The sequence below is a fragment of the Strix uralensis genome, chromosome 16, assembly GCF_047716275.1.
Source record: "Strix uralensis isolate ZFMK-TIS-50842 chromosome 16, bStrUra1, whole genome shotgun sequence".
NCBI lineage: Eukaryota > Metazoa > Chordata > Aves > Strigiformes > Strigidae > Strix > Strix uralensis.
Genome location: NC_133987.1, coordinates 3,807,314 through 3,827,929, shown reverse-complemented (window position 1 = coordinate 3,827,929; position 20,616 = coordinate 3,807,314). Strand labels below are relative to the sequence as shown.

General features: G+C 40.6%; 1 protein-coding gene across 6 annotated transcripts in view; it reads left to right on the top strand.

The window, feature by feature from the left end:
- DNAAF8 (dynein axonemal assembly factor 8) overlaps window positions 1-20,616 on the top strand; it is a 94,653-nt gene that overhangs the window by 5,129 nt on the left and 68,908 nt on the right. For 5 of the 6 annotated variants that reach the window (XM_074885891.1, XM_074885889.1, XM_074885888.1 and 2 more), the window contains 7 exons: window positions 552-1,031; window positions 4,214-4,310; window positions 4,712-4,847; window positions 5,804-5,947; window positions 6,686-6,754; window positions 8,994-9,362; window positions 11,243-11,402. In XM_074885891.1, the coding sequence (XP_074741992.1) occupies window positions 552-1,031; window positions 4,214-4,310; window positions 4,712-4,847; window positions 5,804-5,947; window positions 6,686-6,754; window positions 8,994-9,362; window positions 11,243-11,402 (1,455 nt within the window). The remainder of the gene's footprint in view (window positions 1-551; window positions 1,032-4,213; window positions 4,311-4,711; window positions 4,848-5,803; window positions 5,948-6,685; window positions 6,755-8,993; window positions 9,363-11,242; window positions 11,403-20,616) is intronic. The other variant, XM_074885894.1, reaches the window with a different exon arrangement.

The following is a 20,616-nucleotide window of genomic DNA, read 5'->3' as shown; positions in this document are numbered from 1 at the left end:
TTGTCTTTTTACTGTTTTTATTTTTTTTCTGTGCACTAACACTGTGCAATGACTCCTAAATTTTTAAGGGTTTGAAACAATTTTTATGATTCTAGAAAATGTAGAATTAGGACAGTGTAGTAAGGAGGATGAGTTTGAAATTTATCCCCTGAATAGCTTTTCTGATATAAAATTACTATATTGCTTCTGCAGTGATAAAGATTAGCCATCACAGGAGGCTGGAAGAGGAGCCAGCTGACCCTGCTGTTCCATCATGGGAAGACTAACATTGTGCTGCTTTTTCCCAGTTCTTTATCTTGGTGTAAGAAATGTCATATGATAAGCAGATGCAAGGAAAATTAATTTCAAGGATGTTTAGCACTTCTGGAAGTTAAAGTCTCTAGAAAGTAAACAGTCTTACTGTTTTCCATGATGAATATAGTGTGTGCTGTTTCCAAATGGTGTCTGAGTTGAAGCTGCTGTCTTCCAATCACTTTGTTTTGGTTTATTGTCAGCTTCCAAAGCTTAGGGAGATACGACTTTCTGCATGTGTGTATTTTCTCTACCTGTAGCAAACCCAGGAAGCAGAAAGACACCCATGGGAGATCTGGAACAGAGATCTGGAAAGTTTTGGCTTTCAGAAAAAAACAGATGGTGCCCAAGTCATTGCAAAAGATGTACAAGTGATTAAAGATGAGACTTCCAATCTTGCCAGCCATACTGAAGAAATTCCAAGCCAAAAGGGAGCTGGTCTTGAAGAGTCTCTTGCAGATTCCACAGATCACCTTGAAGAGAAAGAACTGGGCAGGGAAAGAGGGAATGCTTGGCTTAATACAGCATTGTCTGTGGAAGAGCTGGGCAGTCAAAGAGAGAGAAGAAATCTGATAGAGACAAAGATACTCTCCAAAATAATTCTGGAGCCGTCACCAGGCCACCGAGAGCTAGATGTCAAGCCTCCCTCACCTGGCATTAGCAACAGTCTAGAAGGAGTTGTGAAGGAAGAAACCTCCTCAGATGATCATCTTCAAGAACTGACCCATTTGTCATTGCAGGTAAGTGGCCCAAACAAAAAGTTTTGGGGAGTGCTGCTTGGGGGTAGAGGACACAGTGCGTTGCTTGCAGAATCCTACTAAAATAAAGAACTGAAATGCCAAATTCTGCACGTGCCACTGTGTTCTTTGTTGCTTTCATTGTTGCCCTGAATTTGGCATTTGTTGGGTCATGTACTATACAAGCTGCCAAAAGCTCTCAGGGCTGTCGCTGGAAGTCCATAACGGTAGCCAAAGCCATGGGTCAGCAGCATGGTTCGTGGTCTTGTTCAGGAAAGCCAACCACAACACCTGTCCCTTGGAAAGGCCGAGAACCCTTGTGCTCCCAGGTGGACCTCGCATTAAACCAGTGAGCTTTCCAGCCTCCAGCACGTTCTCTTTTCTGTAGCACTGTGGTAATGCTGGAGATGAGAAGAGAAGGTGGTTAGGGTTGTTCCTGGAGTCTTAAATCCCTTCCACCTAAGGCAGGTGCTTATATCCGTGGGGTGACCAGCTCGTGTGCTTAACTGGTATGTGGCCCCAGCGTGGAGAGGTTGTTCTCTTCAGTACTGTAGTTATAGATCCCTACTTCCCATATTGATTTTTAAGATCATTAGGACTTAATCAGCACAGAACACGAACCTGATATTTCTGTTCAAAGCCTTCTATAGAATCAGAGTACAGATGTTTCCTTTCTCCTTTCATCCACATTCCAAAAAAAGAAAAACTTTTTGCTGTTAGAGCTCTTCTAGTAGAGGCAAAGAATGCAGCTGCTTGGCTGGTTTTTAAATTGTGCTGCATCATTTAACCATGCTGTTATTGGAGGGGACCTTTTTCAAGTGGTTCAAGGTTTAATTCCCATCTCACCTCATATAAGTCAGTTGCTCTGTTAATTCAGGAGGTGTGATTTTCCTTTCAGAACCTGTTTGATATCACTGACTTCAATGAACTGAGGTTTGATGCTTTTGGGTGAGTACTGAGACTAGGCTCAGTGTATTCTCACTTCCATACCATGAGGGCAAAGCTGTATCCTCGGTGTGCGTGGTGTGTGTGGTTAGATTTGACAACTGCTTGTTACTTGCCAGCTCAGCAAGGTACCTCAGTTTATGTCAAGTAAAGTTGTTAAAACTAATACACAGTTTCTTCTTGATTCTAATCATATCGGTTCATTTGAAAATTATTTTTTTTCCTTAAGTCCCTTTCTGTATTAGAAATGGAATTGTGCAAATTTTCATTTCTTTTTCTTCTGGACCCTGTATAGTACTTGCAATAGAGTTATTCAGTTAAGGGTTAGGGGAATAAAGCCTTAATATAGCAGGTTAGATAGTAGTTTGATCTTTTTATTATACTGGTTTATATTTAAGCACTGTTACTGAAAAAGAAGCTTAGTACTAACTGTACCATAATTAAAGTGAATGCATATGTTGTCGTTCTCTTCAGACTGTTTGATAAAACAGCACCTGTACTGACCTGTGATATGGTTCTTGTTGTAGTAAGCTCAGTTGTCAGTCATTCTTCACTCTTCCAGACCAATACATCTCAATGCCATTGTTGAACCAGTATTAGCTTTGTGTTGGTGTGAGAGACCGCAGCTTGTGACTCATCAGGCTTTTACCTTTCATCACCTGCAACATGTAGTATTAGAATAGATATAATCATGGTTCAGGTATGTGTGAAGATTTATTGCTCAGGAAAGAGTGAGAATCTTCTCTTAAATGGGAGAGGTAGATGACAGAGGTTTTAACAAGGTGAAATCGCTTGTTTTGGAGACTGCTTCTGAAGGCCTTGAGTCATCACATGAAATGGATGTTAGTTGTAGTTGTGACATAATTGTCATAATTGACAGCCACCTTTCTTTAAAAAAAAAAAGTACTTCTAAGTCTGGTGATGGTATTTCAGACGGATGTGGATATTTTTAGTTAAAACATTCATTTCAAATAATATTCAATGCTTTAAATGCATGTGAACTTTAGTCATCGCAGACTGGTTCTCACACGTAAGTAGAGCAGTGCGCAGTGCGAGTGTACCCTCAGCCAGTGTGTAAGACTTGTAGCAACAAATTTAATGATCCTATCTTCAGTGTGGGATAAACAGCTGTGGGATCACAGCTGATGATGACTGTACCTAGAGGAGTGGGAATTTACCCTGGTCGGAAGTTAGAGGGAGAGGAGGGAAAGGCTGTGGGCCTCGTCTCAAAGAACTGAAAAGCCAAGAGTCCTTCTCATGTTAGTGGCAGTGAGAAGTTCTCAGCATTACTCAGGATCAGAATATGTATGCTTCATCTTGTACCAGGCCATCTTTTAATCTGTTTTACTATCTCCAGTGGTTTTCTGTAGCCTGTATCAAAAGGGTTCATGATTATCAGCAAAAAAGCCTCAGCAGGGTAGATGAAGCAGCTGGATAGATGCACTGTCCAAAGAGATACAGTAAATACATTCCTTTCACTGCAGCTCTTCCTTGTGGAACTGCTGAAAGCAAGCTGGCAGTGTAAGTTAGGGACATCTTTTGGAGATGGGAAAGGGTGAGGAAAGTTACTTGGAGAGATGGACAGAGGGAAATAAAAAAATGTGGGGATCTGGTACTGTTGGTGGATTTGAAAGATGAAGGGGAGTACTTGCTGTTGGAAAGACTCCACCATGTGAATGCATGTGGAAGACTGAGCCATGTGGAGGACATGACATGAGTTCTGTCTCAGCTTATGGTGAGATGATTTGGGTGGATATTTAGGATGGACTTACGTTTCTCCTTTTAAGGAGCTGCCAGTTCAGTCCATTCTAGAAACATCTTTGCAGTTTTAAGTGGGGAAGGAGAAGGTACTCCACCTTTCTTACATTTGAATGAACATTGGTCAATCCTTTACTGATTTTTCTTAGTAATTTTATTGCACTTGGCTATGCTAGACATGCAGAGCCTTGGCAATGATGGGAGGCGAGCGGTGTTCAAGCAGTAAATAACCTTTTGTTAGTCATGCCAACTGTTGAGGCTCATGCTGAAGCAACTGTGTCCAGAGTGACACACTGGTTCATCTACTGGCAAGTGATAGTGGCATAGTATTGGAGATAAGTAAGGTGAACTTCCATGCTATTTGTGTATTCCTGTGTGCCAGAAGAATCGATGGAGTTACTACAAAGAATGAGTCAAAGGGACTTTTATTTTGTGGCAGTCTATGGGAGTGAATTTTCCACCACATTTCTACTGTCTTTCAGAATACTGGGAAATGGGATCCAGGCAAGATTCTTGAGGAGCTGGAGCAGCAGAAAGATAACACTCATGCAGAAGTTGCTTTCTCCTCAGCAGACCATGGTAACATTGCTAAATTAATACCAACTTTGCTGAAAGTGTACAAAAATAAATAAAACTTAGGTTCCTGTGTTTAAGTCATTCCCTGCAGCATCATCTTGAGTGTTGGAAATCATAGTAGGGTTTTTAATGCTTCTGTAAAACATTTTTAGTTAGCTTCCCTCAAGATTTCATCTTGCTTTCATAGCTTGAAACCAGTGCTTTGTGGCCTGTCATGGCCTGAGAGTGTTTCAGACGAGATGGTGAAGGCTTGAAGTGGGTTAGAGCCAGATGACAGTATCTTTCTCCTTCCCCTTCTGACAGGTTGTAGAGAAAGGGACAATGTGAAAATGGGGGAAGGGTATATTGGGTGATCCCATGGCAGAAGACCACAGCTGGTGATTCTTTTTGTTGCTCTTCCATAGAGACCTTCAGGAGTAGGTCTGAAAATCAGCTCATGGAAAAGCTAGAAGCGCTGTGTGCCCGGCAGTCCAAGACGGTGTCTCTGCACTACAGGTGGCCATCAGCCAAGCTCTCCTCGCAAGAACAGCAAGAGAATAAGTAGGTCCTTTTCTGTCATATACCCCAGGTAATCATGACTGCCAGTAGGGATACCTGGAAACACGTGGTGTTCTGTATGTGCTTTTCTCTGTAGCCTCTGCAGAAAACTGATCTCATAGTTGGAATACGGTACAGGAATGTTAAAGGGAAAAACTAAGACTCAGTCATTCATGTACGTCTAATGATAAGCAGTCAGTATCCTGCCACCTTCTCCATCAACCACTGATTTTATCTAGACCTTAAGAGACACTTGGGACAAATGGAAAAGGCGGGAAGACAAGGCTAAGCAAATTATCGTGGCCACATTTTTTGTCATCTAGGGTATCAGTTTCTCTTCCTGGTACCTCAGTTTTGCTAAAGTGTACAGGATGATTTTTTTGTAGGCATTGGTGGAGATGTCAGTGCATCGTGGAGGGTTCTGTGTGAAGGAAGTGGATTTCCAGACTGTTCAGAGGGAACATCATCAATGGTGGCAGCACAGAGGAAACAATAGTGAAACAAACCTGTAGAGGGGAAGTACCTTCATTGCCAGGGCAGGGAGAGCCACAAAGATGATTTGCATTTTGTATTCTCTGAAGGATAAAATAGAATTGCTGAAGGAGGCAGAGAGGAAAAAGGGACCTGTTTTTACAGATTGACACTGGTCTCTTAAAACTTGCAAGCTCTTTGGTACCATAACTGCTTTCCTTTGTTCTACAGAATGATTTGACATCAGTTTTTGGGAACTAAATATCCCTCATCGTGCTGCCTGTGGTCTGTATTCCTCAGGGGAAGCTGAATCTTTGAGTTCAGCTTTGAAAGGTGGTGGATAGTAGGCAGAAGCAGAGTTTGAATCTGTACAGTAGCCAAGCACAAAGCTCCTCTCACAATCCAATTTTAATCATAATCCACGCCCTGCAGGACTTCTTGTCTGGATAAGGCGGAGGACATGCTGAAACGGTGTTTTCTATACTTAGGGATGTTGCCTTGCTATCATCTTCACGAAGTTCTCTAAGGACAGACATGATATTACAGTGCCTGCCAGAGCCTGTAACTGTGTACATAGATTTAAGAGATGCTAATCCACAGAAGTCAGTAACACTCCCTGATGAGAAACAAAGGTAAATTCTGACTTTATTGTTAGTGAGAAGTAAGTAACAAAAAGTGGGGAAACTGAAACCTTCTCTCTGTATCTCATACTTGTGAAATGTAACTTTAAAAGTATTCTCTTCTTCCACACCGCTGTGACCTTGGTGGGAAGGCATATCCCCTATCTGAGCATAGACATATTCTCAGGAGAGAATAACTCGTCTCAGGACAAGTAAATGTGTGGGGATGCAGGCAGCACAGAAAGGACATGCAAATCATCCCGGGAAATAACACGGAGAAAGTTTCCATCTATAAAGGAGCGGGCAGTGACTGCAAAGCAATGCTTGCAGTCCAAGTCGGGCTAGTGTTCTGACAGCACTGTGTACAAACTGGACATCCTTGGCTACATTCCTGGCAAGCAACTGTAGGTGCTGATTTCTGTCTCCTGTGTGATAAGTGGGCCTTACAGTCAGTTATGGGAGGCCAAATTCTTCTCAATCTGCAACAGGTTCTGGCAAACCTGTCCTTTCCCCAAGAGCTAATTAGTTAATAAACAGCTAACACATTTTGATGTGGTTGCTTGATTTTTTTTTTAATTTTTTTTTTCTCCAGATTAATAATGTGGAGAACTATCCTTTAACACCTGGAGATCTTCCCTGAAAGTATCTCTCCCTTTTTTATAATAGTTCTAAGACTGCACCCTAGAAATGATGAAAAGACAACATCCAGTTGGAACAGAGTTAACTAATATGGTCTAATTTGTTTCACAGTGCAAGCAACAGCTCCACTGAAGAAGAAGAAGAAACTATGACAATTAAGGACCAAGCAGAAAGGAGAAGGTAAGATTCTTTACCAGGAGCCTATTTCAAATGATACGGTGTTCATTTTTTCTGAAACTAAAATAATTGCCCTAACAGTGATTAGAGTGAGAGCTCACATACTGAAATATCTCCATTCCTTGTCTTTCCAACAAAAAAACCCAATAATAAAAGTGCTTCAATCTGGCCCCAGGAGATCACTATTTTCTGTTGCATGGTAAAGATACCGAAGCTAGAAAATGGTTGTTGATCCTTGAGGCAGTATAGCACCTTGTTCCTGTACAGCTGCATGGAAACAGCTCAAAAGACAGAGTAGAGCTGAGTGGCTGGGAAACCTGACTCTTTCTCCAGACTTGTCTGAGTGACATGAGAACTGGTTTTAAATGACTCAGAACCAAACTTTGAAAATGTTGTAGGGAGTTGACTCAGACAAACCTTTATTTTTAGAAATAATAAAATAGAATAGAATAGATGTTGATTTAAAGAGAATATCGAATACATTGTGTGGGCAGGGATGCTCTCAATTCTCCTTAATTGGAGGGGGGAGGAAGAGGGGAAGGAGGAGAGGGTGTGATGGATGGAATCCTAAACTGTAAATTCTTCAGTAGGCACAGATGCCAGCCATTTCCTGTTGCTAAACTCAGGGCTTGATTCATACCCATAGGTTGTTAGATGTTTGCTTAATGTGAAGCAGATATGTGAAGCTGTAAACATCTTACTGCATTTATGCTCTGGATTACATTTAGAAGTCTGATGCATGTAAGTTCACATTACAGCAGTGCAGAGGACAAGCAGAACATTTGTATTGTTGTGCCAGCCAATTACTTTTTTTTTTTAAATGGTTTGAAAGAATAAATGATTTGACAAGGAATGGAGCCTGAACACTCAATATAATTTAGAACATCTAATCCAAAGCCAGTATAAAGCAGGGACAAGATGATGCCTGGGGAGCTCTTGCTGGCACTGATGCAAATGCAGAAGTTGCATCACTGTAAATCTGGACTGATGGAGAGCAGAGCTTAGCTGATTGGATTTTGATTCGTTTTAGTGTTGCTAAAGAACAAATGAAATGCCTGGCAAATGTTATTCAGTTCTGTTTCTAAATAAGAAAGCCTCACGGTCTCAGGAGGGCAAGATTCTGATCTCATTCACAAGGAGTCAATGCCAGTTTCACTCTTATCTGGATGGAATTATTAAATGGCTACATATTCTGTAGTACAATATACCTCCATATTAGGGCCTTGGAGGGTTGGTTGTCTTGATCTGCAGGCACTTAGCCTAGAAGATATGCTGTTGGTTTACCCCTGGAGTGCTGAGGTAGTCGGTGCCATCTCTAGCACTATATGATAAGGCTGCTCTCCAGTACATAATGCTCTCCTAAAATTACCACTACTTAGGCATACTCAGTAATCCAGCCATCAATGTTAAATGTTGGTTTGATGGTTCTGGATATGGTGGCAGGAGATGAGAGATCCTTAAGGAGAAAGAATACTCTCCATCTGGTTTTTCTTTGTTCTGAGAAGTATAGGTTTAGTTTAGCTAAGTACAGCAGTACAATGCTGTGTATTCATACAGGCCACCTAACCACATCATTAATATCCAACTCAATCTGTTACTCAGTCCATGTACTTTTCAGCTACCACTAAAATAAGGTATATTATTTGCTCATAATCACCAGATGAGCTACAAATTGATGGTTATCTTCCTGTAGCAGATGACTTGGGAGACTCATCACTGAACAGAACTGCAAGACAAAATAACCATATCTGCCCATTATGTCGTGATAGTCCATTTCACAACAGAATACTGTCACAATACTGTGGTTGCTGACAGTTTTGCAGTCTCATTAACCTGGAGGAGACATGAATGAAATGAAGCCAAGCACACAAAAATCCTGAAAATTATTAGAACTTTTCTTCTGTATGTATTTGAATTCCAACCCCTGTATCCAAAGGGGATGAAAATCTGTAAACTCTAATTTGCGTGCCAACGTTACATTTGTTCAGGACTCTTCTAGTAGGTGTGTGTTGTGCCTGAAATGCAGAAGGGATCAGTAAATTGCCAGTAAGATCAGATTCATGTTCTGTCACTGTGGTGTTTTGTGTTGCCTGTGTGCTGGTGCTACTATTACCAAGAGCTATTATTTGTGTAGATGCCCAGTCCTTGTTTTGAGCTGTCACTCATGAGAAGTTCCTGAGGGTTTGAATTTATTCATATAATGCTTTATCTTGATTAAATCTGGTTTCTATTTTCTTCGCAGGAGGAATTGCTCAGGGAAAAGCCTGCTACTGCAACAACTCCATATAGCCCGTAAAGAAGCCTCAGAGCTTCTTTGTAAAATGTCTACCCCGGCTGAAAAGCTTGAAGGCATAAAACAGGATCCAGAAAGTCTGGAAGCGATAGGTTCCTCTAAAATAAGTCAAAACCAATATTTTAAAGTGAGACAAGAGACAAATAAGTTGATTCCCAGAAAACTAATGAGATTGAAACCAGAGACAAGAAATACCCCCTTTTCAGGCCATGGGGGCAATGGAGCTGACATAGAAAAAGAAAACAAAATGGAAACTGAGAAGGTTCAAAATTCAGGAAATGCTCTGGAGTCTCCTCTAACTACAAGAGAATTGCCAAGGTATCACACAAGAGAAGTTGTCAGTGGTTTTGATTATGGCTTATCTAATTGTCTAAAATTAAAGAACATTACTTATCCAGTGTGTAAGTTGGAGCAAAAGGATGTCTGGTTTTCTTACCTAGAAAGACAGCCAGTCCTGGCAGCCATTGCTTAAAGCTTTAGAGGCAGCCGGACTTAGCAGATCAGTGAACCGGCCTGGGATTAGACGTGCTATGGCACTTCTGACGTAGTAAATTTAGCCATTGTCTTTAGTTTTTATTCTGTGTAAGAGGAGGGTAATGCAGTATTGATCTCCTTTATGTACTGAGATTTACTAAGCACAGCATCATAGAAGATGGGTCTGGAAGGGTCTGTCTCCCTGTATCAATACAGAGTGAGGTAAAATCAATAGAGAGTGAGGTAAAAATGTTCCCTGGCAGATCTTTATATAACTTGGTCTTGAAATCCTCCATGGTGAGGGTTTCTTGACTCCCCAGCTAGTACATTTTGCTGCTTAATTATCCTTACAATTGTAAAACTTTTCCTTAAGTCTAATTTAAATTATCCTATCTTCAATTTAAGCTTATTTTTTGTTGTGTTCCCAGGAGGTGTGGAAAATAATTTCTTCTGTTTCTCAACATAAAAACCCTTTTACAAACTGGAAGAGGTATCTTAACTCCTCCTTGTAACTTTTTTCCCAAACAAAGCAAATCTGACTCTTTGACATCAGGAAAAGTGCAAGAGTTTAGAGGAGCAAAGTACATCCATGAGGAATGGATTATACCACAGGAATATCTTGGAAAGCTTTAAAAAAGAGAGAGAAATAAGAATAGTATCAATTGAGGAAATAGCAGAGTTATTTGGGCCTCTGCCTCCTTGGGCTTAGTTTAATGTAGTGTATTCTGCATAAGGTCTAATTTTAAAGTGAAATCAGATGGTTGCCTTATGCACCTGCCCAGCTATTTGGGAGAGCTCCATTATACTGACTTTTCAAAGGTTATGTTCTGCCTGCTATTTTCAGAGTGAAATTTAACATTTTGACTTTGACATATGAGCACTTGAAAGAATTAGAATCTGCCTGCTCTAGAGACTATTACTTTTTCAGTGTTAAACAGTTGCCTGCCCTGCCACTCGGACACTTCAGCTACTGTGTACTTGGTTTAAATGGCAGATGGTTGGTTGCATGGTTTTTTTCTCTATGGGATTCCTGACATTAAAGCTCATTGTTTCCATCAGTTCTATAAAACTCCATTTTGTCTACCTGTTAGCCTGCCACATAGATGGCAGACCATGGCTTGGCAAGAATCTGGGTTATTTATTGTTGCTGAGTAATAGCTCACAATGACTTAATGAATTTCGGTTTTCTTCCTTGCTATTCTAATTATTGTTGGGGCCCCTGGGGCTTGAAGATTCAGAAGAAATTGAACTTAATATTTGCCATGGAAATGGCAGCTGAAATCTTTCTGCAGAAATCAAAATATGGAAAGATGGGAGGCCTTGGTTTAGGGCAAACTTGTCCCTGTATTGTAGCAGATAGGAACGGAAACAGACTGACAATTTTGGTGTGGAGATGGGGAGTGAAACATCACAAACACGCCTCTGCTTCCTGGAGTTCCAGTCTCCAAATAGGTTGTCACCACTTATCAGAGGTTTGAGGTCTGCTCCTTTTCTTTGGTGGTTTTTTTTTTTTTTTTGAGAGATGATTTCATCCAATGACAAGTTCTTGTGTCCCCCCACAAACACCATAAGTGCTTTCTAAATCTATTTTAGCCTTTTGTGTCATGATTCACCCTCAAGTGTGTGGTATAAATATAAGAAAAAAGAAATGCAAACAGATGAACGAGGGTGCTTTTTCTCCCAAGTGAAAAGCTTAAGCGAAGCAGAATCTGTATATTTTTCAGGACAGAAGAAAGTAAAAAAGAGCTATCCCAAAAGGAAGAACAGATGAAAGAGAGACACAGGAGATGCAGATTCCAGGAGCAGCTGGAGAGACTGCAGCCTCAGCAGTCAGTTACTGGAAAGCAGCCCATGGCAGAGAAAACCCCTGTTTTGTTCCACATGGTTAGTAGTTCAGCGTAGGACTGTCTCTTTCAGAATGGCTTCCTGGCCAAATGCAAGTGTGATCCTAGAACCAAAAAGTAATTTTCATTGCATTATTTAAAATCTGTTTGTTATGGAGTGCCATTACCTGATGAGATGAGCAGTCCCACAGCTCTTCTCTTGTGCTAATAATACCTTTCTCTCCTTTCCTGTATGGGGAGTGCTCCCCATACAGCTGCCCACCAGGTTTGACGTGTCGGGGTGTGGCAGGAGTCCTGGCTTGAAGTCAGTGGGCTCAGTGTCATCTACTTCACAGGAGCCAGACTTTCACACTTGATTTTTCATAACTCTTTAGAAAAAGTGAAATATTTTTACTGTCACAATTCTAAAGCAAAGCCTATGCAGAGTCCTGTCTGTTGTCTGCCCTTAGCAGCTTTATATTTCAGTTTTGTGGGTAGACTTTGAGGATTGTGGTTTTAGTAATAGGTTTTGCTTTTGGCTGATGTCCTGATTAAGGGAGTATGAAATGATCCTGATTTTTCCCAGAGCCTAAAATATGGCTCAGAGGAGAGGGCTGTTTTTCCTCCTGAGAAGATTTGTATATGTAGTCTTAATTCATCCTTGCCCTGATTTCACTGAACACAAGGCCAGCTGAAAAGGTAAAAGATGAGAAAGTCCAGAATTTGTCTATGAATCCACCAAAATGACTTACTTGGGCTAATAGCAATAACAAAACTCTTCTGTCAGTACAAAAGTTGAAAGACCTTACAGCCCTAAATTGGGGAGGGACCATTCAGCTTTGTTTTGTAAGCAATTGACTACTGTATTTCTGCAGATTGAAAGCTTATTTTTTTTAACACTGGATTAATCACTGCTGAGAAGCAAAGGACTAACAGACAGCTGAATTTCCCTCTGTCACCCTGCCTTGGCAAGGACAGTGCACTGCACAGAGCTGTGTTCTGAAGGGTACAAAGGTTGTGAATCTGGTCTTCAGCCTTGCTCCTTTCTCAGTCTGCTGGGAGGTATCACCAAATTCCAGTTAGCCCTTATTAAGATGCAGCACTTACTTGCTCATCAGAAATATACTTGAGCCTTGCTAACTCATTCCTGACAGTGCACTAAGCGATTGCTGAATTGTTCTGTACCTTGGTCATTTCCCAGATTTGCTGCGCTGAAGCCAATAAAAGGAAGATAACGGCTGGGTAATGTGGTTTCTCTCAAGTACAGCTCAGGGTATATCTACACTGGACTCTTGCTGTAACTGAATTGCAGTGTAAATATGCCCGTAATAGATTTAATGATGTTACTGCCAGTTGGTCGTGGCAGCATGGATGTTGGCATAAGCTAACCAGCCCAGGATTTACTTGGCTTCCGATGCCTGAAGGAACAGCTAACTGGTACCTAGGCTAACTGACAGCCTGCTTGAGGGGAAACCTGCCTGGACTTATGATGCACTGTTGGTAGAAACAAAATCAGCACAACCCCTGATAACTGTGTTCTGTGGGCAACTTTGCTCTTAGTTCTTCTTCAGAAATATTCATTATTAAAATTAAGAATGAAAAATGTATCAGCATCATCTATCAAATACAACAGTCATTTATAAGATTACTTGAAATTCATCTTGACAGCAGCATTTTTTCTTTGCATTAGAACAGGTTTTTCTTTTCTTTTTTGCCTTGCTGCACATAGGGAGACAGAAAAACCTGAATGTTTTGACACTTAAAACTAAAGAAGCTGTAATTTGGCAGCTGTGTCTCAGTGAAAATATCTAATATCTATATATAAACACGTATATTCAAAGAACGAACCACAGTATTTGACAGAGTAGCACACTTTCAAATTTGTTTTTTAAGTCTTTTGTTTTGGCAATGATAGATGTTCAGATCTGGAACACTTGTCATGGTTTCCAGAATTCCTCTGGCCATTTGTAATGTACATAAATAATTGAATAGAATAATAATCCAAGGGAAAGTTTAGAAACTGCAATTACTGTAGCTGAGGTACTGGGAAAGAAATGCAAAGGAAATTTTAAAAGCTGCATTAGGGTTACATTGGAGTTATTGTCTAAAATTTAAAACCAGTGAAATTCAGATTTAATGCTGCTGTCTTTTTTTTTTTCTTAACCTAGTTCAGTCAAACTCTGTACACAGCTTCACTCTGTGGGAAGCACTAATATAAGAAGCAGGTTTAGGAAGAACAATTTCAAAACAGTGCAGGTAACTTAGGAGACTAAGAACTAACTTTCAGAGATAATTCAGTATCTAAAGAAGGGGCTGATATCCAGTGGTATTTTCAAGACATGCAAGTACCAAGTTCCCCTGGAAATCAGCAGGTTCATCTAAGAATTCTGCCTGTCAAGTCTGCATCTTTCAATGTCTGAATGCTTTTGCAATCTGGCCCACCTCTTACTTTTAAAAATGCGTGTAAGAACCTGGTCTCTTTAATGACTTTTTTCCTGCTCCCCTCTACCACCAACACTTTCAGTGAAACTTAAGACTGGCATAAGTTGATCTCTTCAGAAATGGGCCCCTTAACCACATTTTTAACCTTTGGATCCAATTTGGAACTGATTCAAGCATCTATAGTTCTGCTGAAAGCCAGCAGAGTGGTGATGTGATCCATGCTGTAAGGTCAGGTTGAATTAATAGTTTCAAGTAACATACATAGAGTTTGTTTCAGCATTTGAGCAGAGTAAGTGTTATTGACAAGGGAGACAGAGAAGGAATGCTGCACAGCATGTAAAACAGTTAAATGGAAGATGTAAAATGAAATTAGTTTGATCTGTCACTTCATTCATCTTGCATACTATGATAGAGTAACTTAGTACTAATGTTGATTTCCATATTACATTCCCATTAGATGGGATCCAGATAGTAGTTGTTACTTTTGCCAGGCTCACATCTGAGTTTTATGTCAGGGAGCAGCACAAGCGGGTTACTCTAAGGGAAGGCAAGCCAGGAGCTGCAGGTGACAGCAAGGCCGCGCAGGGGCAGAGACCTCACCAGCAAGGAGTGCAGTCCCACAGTACCCAAACAAGAAAAGCAGAGCAGGTCCACTGAGGGTAACCAGTTGGCAAGTTTGTAGTAATGAGCTAGGTCCAAGATCAAGGCCAGAAAGTTAAGTCAGAGACAGGTCTGGGTCCAGTGACAGTACGTGGGGTCAGCCAGTAGCCCTGTGATCATCCAGATGTCTGCAGTGATGAAGCAGGTCTGAGATCAAGCCACAAAGTCAAATCAGTTGGTTGGGTTCAGATGACTGAGGTGAGGCCAGGCAGAGGTGTAGCTGCAGTGTAGCTCAGTCAAGGACCAAGGGCAAGTGTCTCAGCTTAAATACAGCTCCCAAGCGAAAGGGGAAGGGCCCAGCAGCAGCTTCACACAGCTCTTTTCACAGCACTCTCTGAAGTCACATGCCTGAGCTTGTGTTAGAACTGGCCTTGAGCATAGGCAGCTAAACCACTGCAGGGGGTGGTGCTCATGGCCTGATACTTTACATCCAGCTATAGAATTGATTTAACGGACAGCAACTAGTATTTAGCTTTTATTAAGCTCTTATTATTGGGACAAAATGGATGTTTTCAGCAGGGCTTCAGCTTGATTCTCTCTTTACCTTTATTGCTTTATCGTGATGTGGCAGAACAAGATAATGTAGTTTGAAAGCTATTAGGAACCACCTTGTTACCTGTACCTTATAAACACGGTTTTATCTACCTTGTGCAGCTAAACTGTTTGGAAAATGAATGTGTTGACTCATACTGAGGCATCTAATTTTTCTTGGCTACACAATCACTTTGACTAACCTTGTATTAGTAATTATATTGCCATGATCATCATCTTATTGCAGCTTAGCCTTACAGCTGACTTACAAAACAAAAACATTCAGGCATGCAACCAAGTCATTCTAGCTTAACAAATATATTAGGTGGATACTTTCTCTTTCCTCTCATAAAACTAGACTCTATAACCTTTCTGTTAAATTGGTAGATTTTTTTTTGCATTAATACACTGTTGATTTAGCTTACTGATGTCAGGTAAAATTCTCAACCAAAAAATTTTCTGCTTGCATTCCCACAAAGCTAAAATTAACAATATACTATGATCAAAATCTTCCTTGGCCTTTTACAGCCTTATTCTCACTTTGATCTGATATCACTTCTATAGGAAAATCCCTGACGAAACTCCTGGATCATACTTACCATCAACATACTGCTGAAGCATTGTATGTTCATTGACTGTGATGGTTACCCTGGATTAGCACAGTATAACTGAAAGTAGAGATTGACTTCCAAAATGTGTAGAAGTATTTTTAGTTCAATTACTGGTCCCATATGGGGTTTTTTTATGTAGTAGGTGCCTTGATCTGCACAGATGTCAGTAAAATGCTTTTGATTCTTTACCTGTCTTACTAAAATAGGTGCCTGTGATTTCCATTAGTATTGTATGGGGTTTTTTTTAAGGCAGTAGTGTTGGCATCAACATTGGAAATTACCATTTTCTTACATCTTACCTGAGCACAAAGGGTTGCTCAAGGACATTGACTGTGGGTCCCAGGATCCCAACCCAGCAGTTCACCAGCTGGACCATCCTACTTGGGCATTTTAACAATTCCATTGTGGAGCTGCTTACATGAATGCACTTAGGTCATGTCCTAAGCAGTATTTAAAAATTCTCCCTTTTTATTGCAGTGTGGAAAATGCATAAAGGAAAAGAACTGTAAGAAGGTGAAATTCATGTCTCAATAGAAAGAATATACAAAGGCCTGATCTACCAGTTATGAAAAGAATAGGTGTTGTGCTAGTTCTTACAGAAATGCCAATTTATCTCCTACAAAGTGGTGCAATATATATATTTGGAGAAGGCAAGGAAAACTGTAAAATCTTATTTCAGTTATAATGATCTTGTGACACAGTAACCGAATTCTTCTATATCTGTATTACTCTAAAACTGATCTTGTAAGTATAAATCACCCTGTGCCCAAATGTTTTCATTTACACTGAACCAAAGCAACCCTACGTTTGCAATTGAACCCAGCATTTACCCCTATTATTTCACTATAGCTTAAAAAAACCCCCACATTAATTGTAAAAATTGCAAAATACTTCCTACACTAAATCTTTTTCTGACATCAGAGCTGAATTTGGCTTGTGCTTCACTCTAGGTCTTCTCACTCTCTTGGACTGGCTCTGTGGTGTTGTGGCCAGCAGTGATGTGCCAAACAGCCAGCAGATGGCCCCTGCATTCCTCCCTTTTTTTACAGCGAGGTATTTAATGAGTTCCTGAAACAAGATTAAAATCTCTTGTACTTAATGAACCTGCTGCCTCAACTCAAGAAAGGCTTAAAAATAAACTAAGGCAATTAGAGATGTAGTTAAATTTAGCATGCAAAAACAGAAGGCCAAGATTCCTGTTTGTACCACCAGTCCAGCACACAGGATTCAGAATAGCATGGAAGTTCCCAAGAAACTGTTTTTCTAGCATAGGCGACTGTTAGCTGGCACAGAGCCTGTATTTCTGGCCTCCTCTTCATCTTCCCACTTGATGCCAGTGAAAGCAAACGGGGGGGGATTTGTTGTCCCAGTACTTTATGCTTAGGTTGAGTTTAGCTGGTTTACGGTCTCCTTGGCCATAGTCAGCAAGGCAGAGGAGCTGAGACTCCTGCTGCCTCTGCCACAGCTCACGGTGGCACAGATCTGTCCTAAGGATCTAGACCTTAAATGTCTTTGTTGTAAACAACTTCCATTACAGAGGCAGAGTCTGATTGCTTGCTCCCCGGGTTTTCTGAGTAAGAGATGTTATGGAAGTGTGTGTTTTGGCACTCTTAGGGCAAAAAATTAAAGTGCGTCAGAAACTTTACAGACTGATGACTCTTGTCAGTCGTTCTGCTCACACAACCAGAGCAGTTAAATGACATACATTAATCCTGCTTTAATAACCCGTTGTCTGCTTCAATAGGTTTCTCACTCAAATTGCTGCCTATATGCTCAGAACCAGGAAACTCAACTTCCGTTCTGCATGCAACAGAACCACCCAAAAGCCATAGAGAACCTTCCGTTTAAACTTCGTGTGCAGACCCAGTCTGATGGTTTCAGAGGGGCTCCCACCTTTGTCCATTGCACTTTCCAGCTGTGGAATGAATCGAACAGTCAGGTCTTTACAAAGAAATGACTGCTTTCAGTGCTGTTTCTCTGATTGGAGTTTGAAATGGCCCCAGGAAAATGTGAAATATTTAATCCTTTATATTCCTTGGCATATCTTAAAGTGATTAAAATGAGTTTAGGCTTATTCTTGAATATACTTACACATTATCTTGACAGATGGGAACATTCGTTGCTGTTGCTTAAGGGAAAGGTTAATATAAGTAAAAAGAATATAGTTTCCAGAATTACATGCATGAACTTGCTGCCAGTAGAGGTCCTAAATACTCCTCTATTCACATTAGCAGGATGGTTCAGATTAAACTTGAAGACAATAATGTAAAATGTCCATGGGCTAAATTCTATTTCTCATTTAGAAGAGGGCAGGGGGACAGAAAACCATTTCTGTACCTTTTGTCTCTTCAGGTCTTGCTCTTTGACAGGTCCTGTGTTTGTTGGCAGAAGAAATAACTACCATAAATTTGCAATGCATATGAACAAAGGCCAGTCACGTTTAATTATACAGAGAAATACTTTCTGCCATGCATCTCTTCCTTGGAATCAGAATAGAATTCACAACTCCTGGCCTTACCTCAGGGCTGTGATCAGTGATGCTATTTGTAGATGGAAGGAGGCTGAATCTGTCCCTTTGTGTTTCAAAGGGGATGTACAGGCTTGTCTGACAGAGCCACACTACTGCTGAAGAAGCTGTATAGTTTAAACTGTAATCCGAGTTTTTCTTATGCCTTCTTGTTTAGCATTATGACTTAGGTTGGACTACAGTTCCAAATCTTAACACACTGGGGGATAAGCTTGGTCACAACTTGTAAACACATTATTACACAAATAATGATTATCGAAGCATTATTCTTAGTGGCAGGGAATGGAATTCAAGGATTTATTTGAGATTATAGAGTGGAAGTGTCATGCAGTTATTTTTATTTTAAAACCATAGAGCTCTGTCCAGCTATGTGCCAAGCAGCTGGAGTTCCCACAAGCTTCAGTGCACATTGTAAGCACTTAGTTCTCAGAATCACAACCCCCATATTTACTGCCTTGGAGAACTCCCAGGTTTGAAGGGTTATCTGCATAGTATTTTGCAGCTGGACGCAAGATCACAGAGCTGGACACAATCCACTTATAAACTTGAAGCTAACAGTTTGAAAAGCAGGCCGCTTGAGCTCTGGTAAAACTTCCTGATAAAGCAGCTGAGCATAGTGTGCACCCCCCACCCCCACCCTTTTTTTTTTTTTTTATCTTGGGGATTTCCATAAAGTATCAGGGGAAATACATTAAAAAATAGATAGATTAAAGCCTAGAAAAAATAAGGCTTCACCCAAGTAGGTAAGTATATGGTGAATCTCCTTGAATATTAAACTAGAGCCATTTCACCAGTATTTAAAGCCAGCTACAGGCACGTGCCAAATACCAGCCTAGATTTCAGATGGCTGAGGACCAATTCTGTGCTCTATCACGGCATTTCAAAGTGATTGAGTACAATTTCCTTCCCTGCTGTGGGTCTGGAAATCATGGCATGTTTTATTGTGAGGCAATGAACAATGCTGTGGGAGATACAGATACTACTGTTTGGGTTTTAGAGGCCGCAATACCTTTTCAGGAGTGTAAAGAAAGGAAACAGCGATGAACTTGGAAAGTTTCTTGATAATCTTACACTCTTCAGAGTGTTTTACAGGCTTTTGATAATCCAACTAGACAGGGACTAGGATAAGGAAATACTATCCTCACTTTACAGTTTCACAGAGAAATACTCCGTTCCAGAGCCAGGACTGAGGCAAAAGTTCCTGATTTCCAGTCTTGTGCTCATGTGAAATGTATAAGTATTTAAACTTCTTTTACTTACTTCAGCTGCTTCTCATTAACCAGGAGTATAAGCTCATTAGAGGAGGAACTTTTTGTTACCTGTGCTGAGAACATCAGCACGGTAAGGCTATGAATCCTTTTAAGCCTCTCTAAGTGTTACTGTAGTGTAAACACCAATCATGGAGAAGGCACTTCTCATTTTTAATGATTATGTCTCAGCAAACAAAATCAAATAGGATTCAGTGTTACTTTGCTTTAAATTTTAGTGCAATTTTCAGAGCAGTCCTTTGTTTACCTGTGGAGTTGAGCCTTTGTCAGGACTCAATGATCCTTATGGGTCCCTTCCAACTTGAGATATTCTGTGACGCTATAAAATAAAGAAGAAATTGTATGTAAAACAGCTGCTTGTTACCAGTTATTTGTGCCACTTATTTGACTTTCTTAGCTGCACTCAGACTTGTTAAATGACCTCAATTTACACAGTGTTTCTTGAACATATTTGGTTGAAAACACCCATTTTCAAACAGTTTTGGTTAGTTAACACGCTTCACAACCACATGAATGTTCTGTGTTCTAACAAACATTAGAATTATGTTGGTCCTTAGTCATCTGAAAATTAGGCTGGTATTTGACACATGCTCCTACCTGACTTTAAATACTAATTAAAACATTCTATATCCTAATAAAGTAATTTCAGAACAATTCTATCAAGGAAGTCATCGTTGCTTTAACTGTGCTTGCCTATCAGTGCTGACTGAAAGGTACGCTTGTTTCATTTGTAGTATTCTGGTCTAGTGAACTCAGACTGACCAGAAAGGTATTGTCCAAAAAAGAATATTAGCTGGTTGTGTAAGACTCTCTAATAGTAACAATGTTCCAGGCCCAGGCCAGGCCAGAGCAAGAGGCCACAGTAAGACACACCAGCATATACCAGAGGACAGCGTGGCAGGGGCACTGCTGTGTACTCACGGCGGGTGTACTGGCAGAACAAGAAGTGAGCAGGCTAGGACAGGGAACACACTAGTCTACAAGATTCTTCTTGTTCAGGAGAAAATGTTTGATGCTGTGGAGTTATCTTGTTCACTGCAGATAGCAGAATAAATGTATGTTGAATTTTGGGCCAAAACTACTTTTCTGCCTGTGTGGTAGTGAGTGACCACACAGTGTCTCTCTGCTAACATATTCCGTGGGCCAGATCCTTCGCTGTTGTCAGAGGGGTTATGCATATCTTTGGTAACACAGATGAGTTGTTGACTCTATTGAAGCAGTTGAGAATTCCCTTAA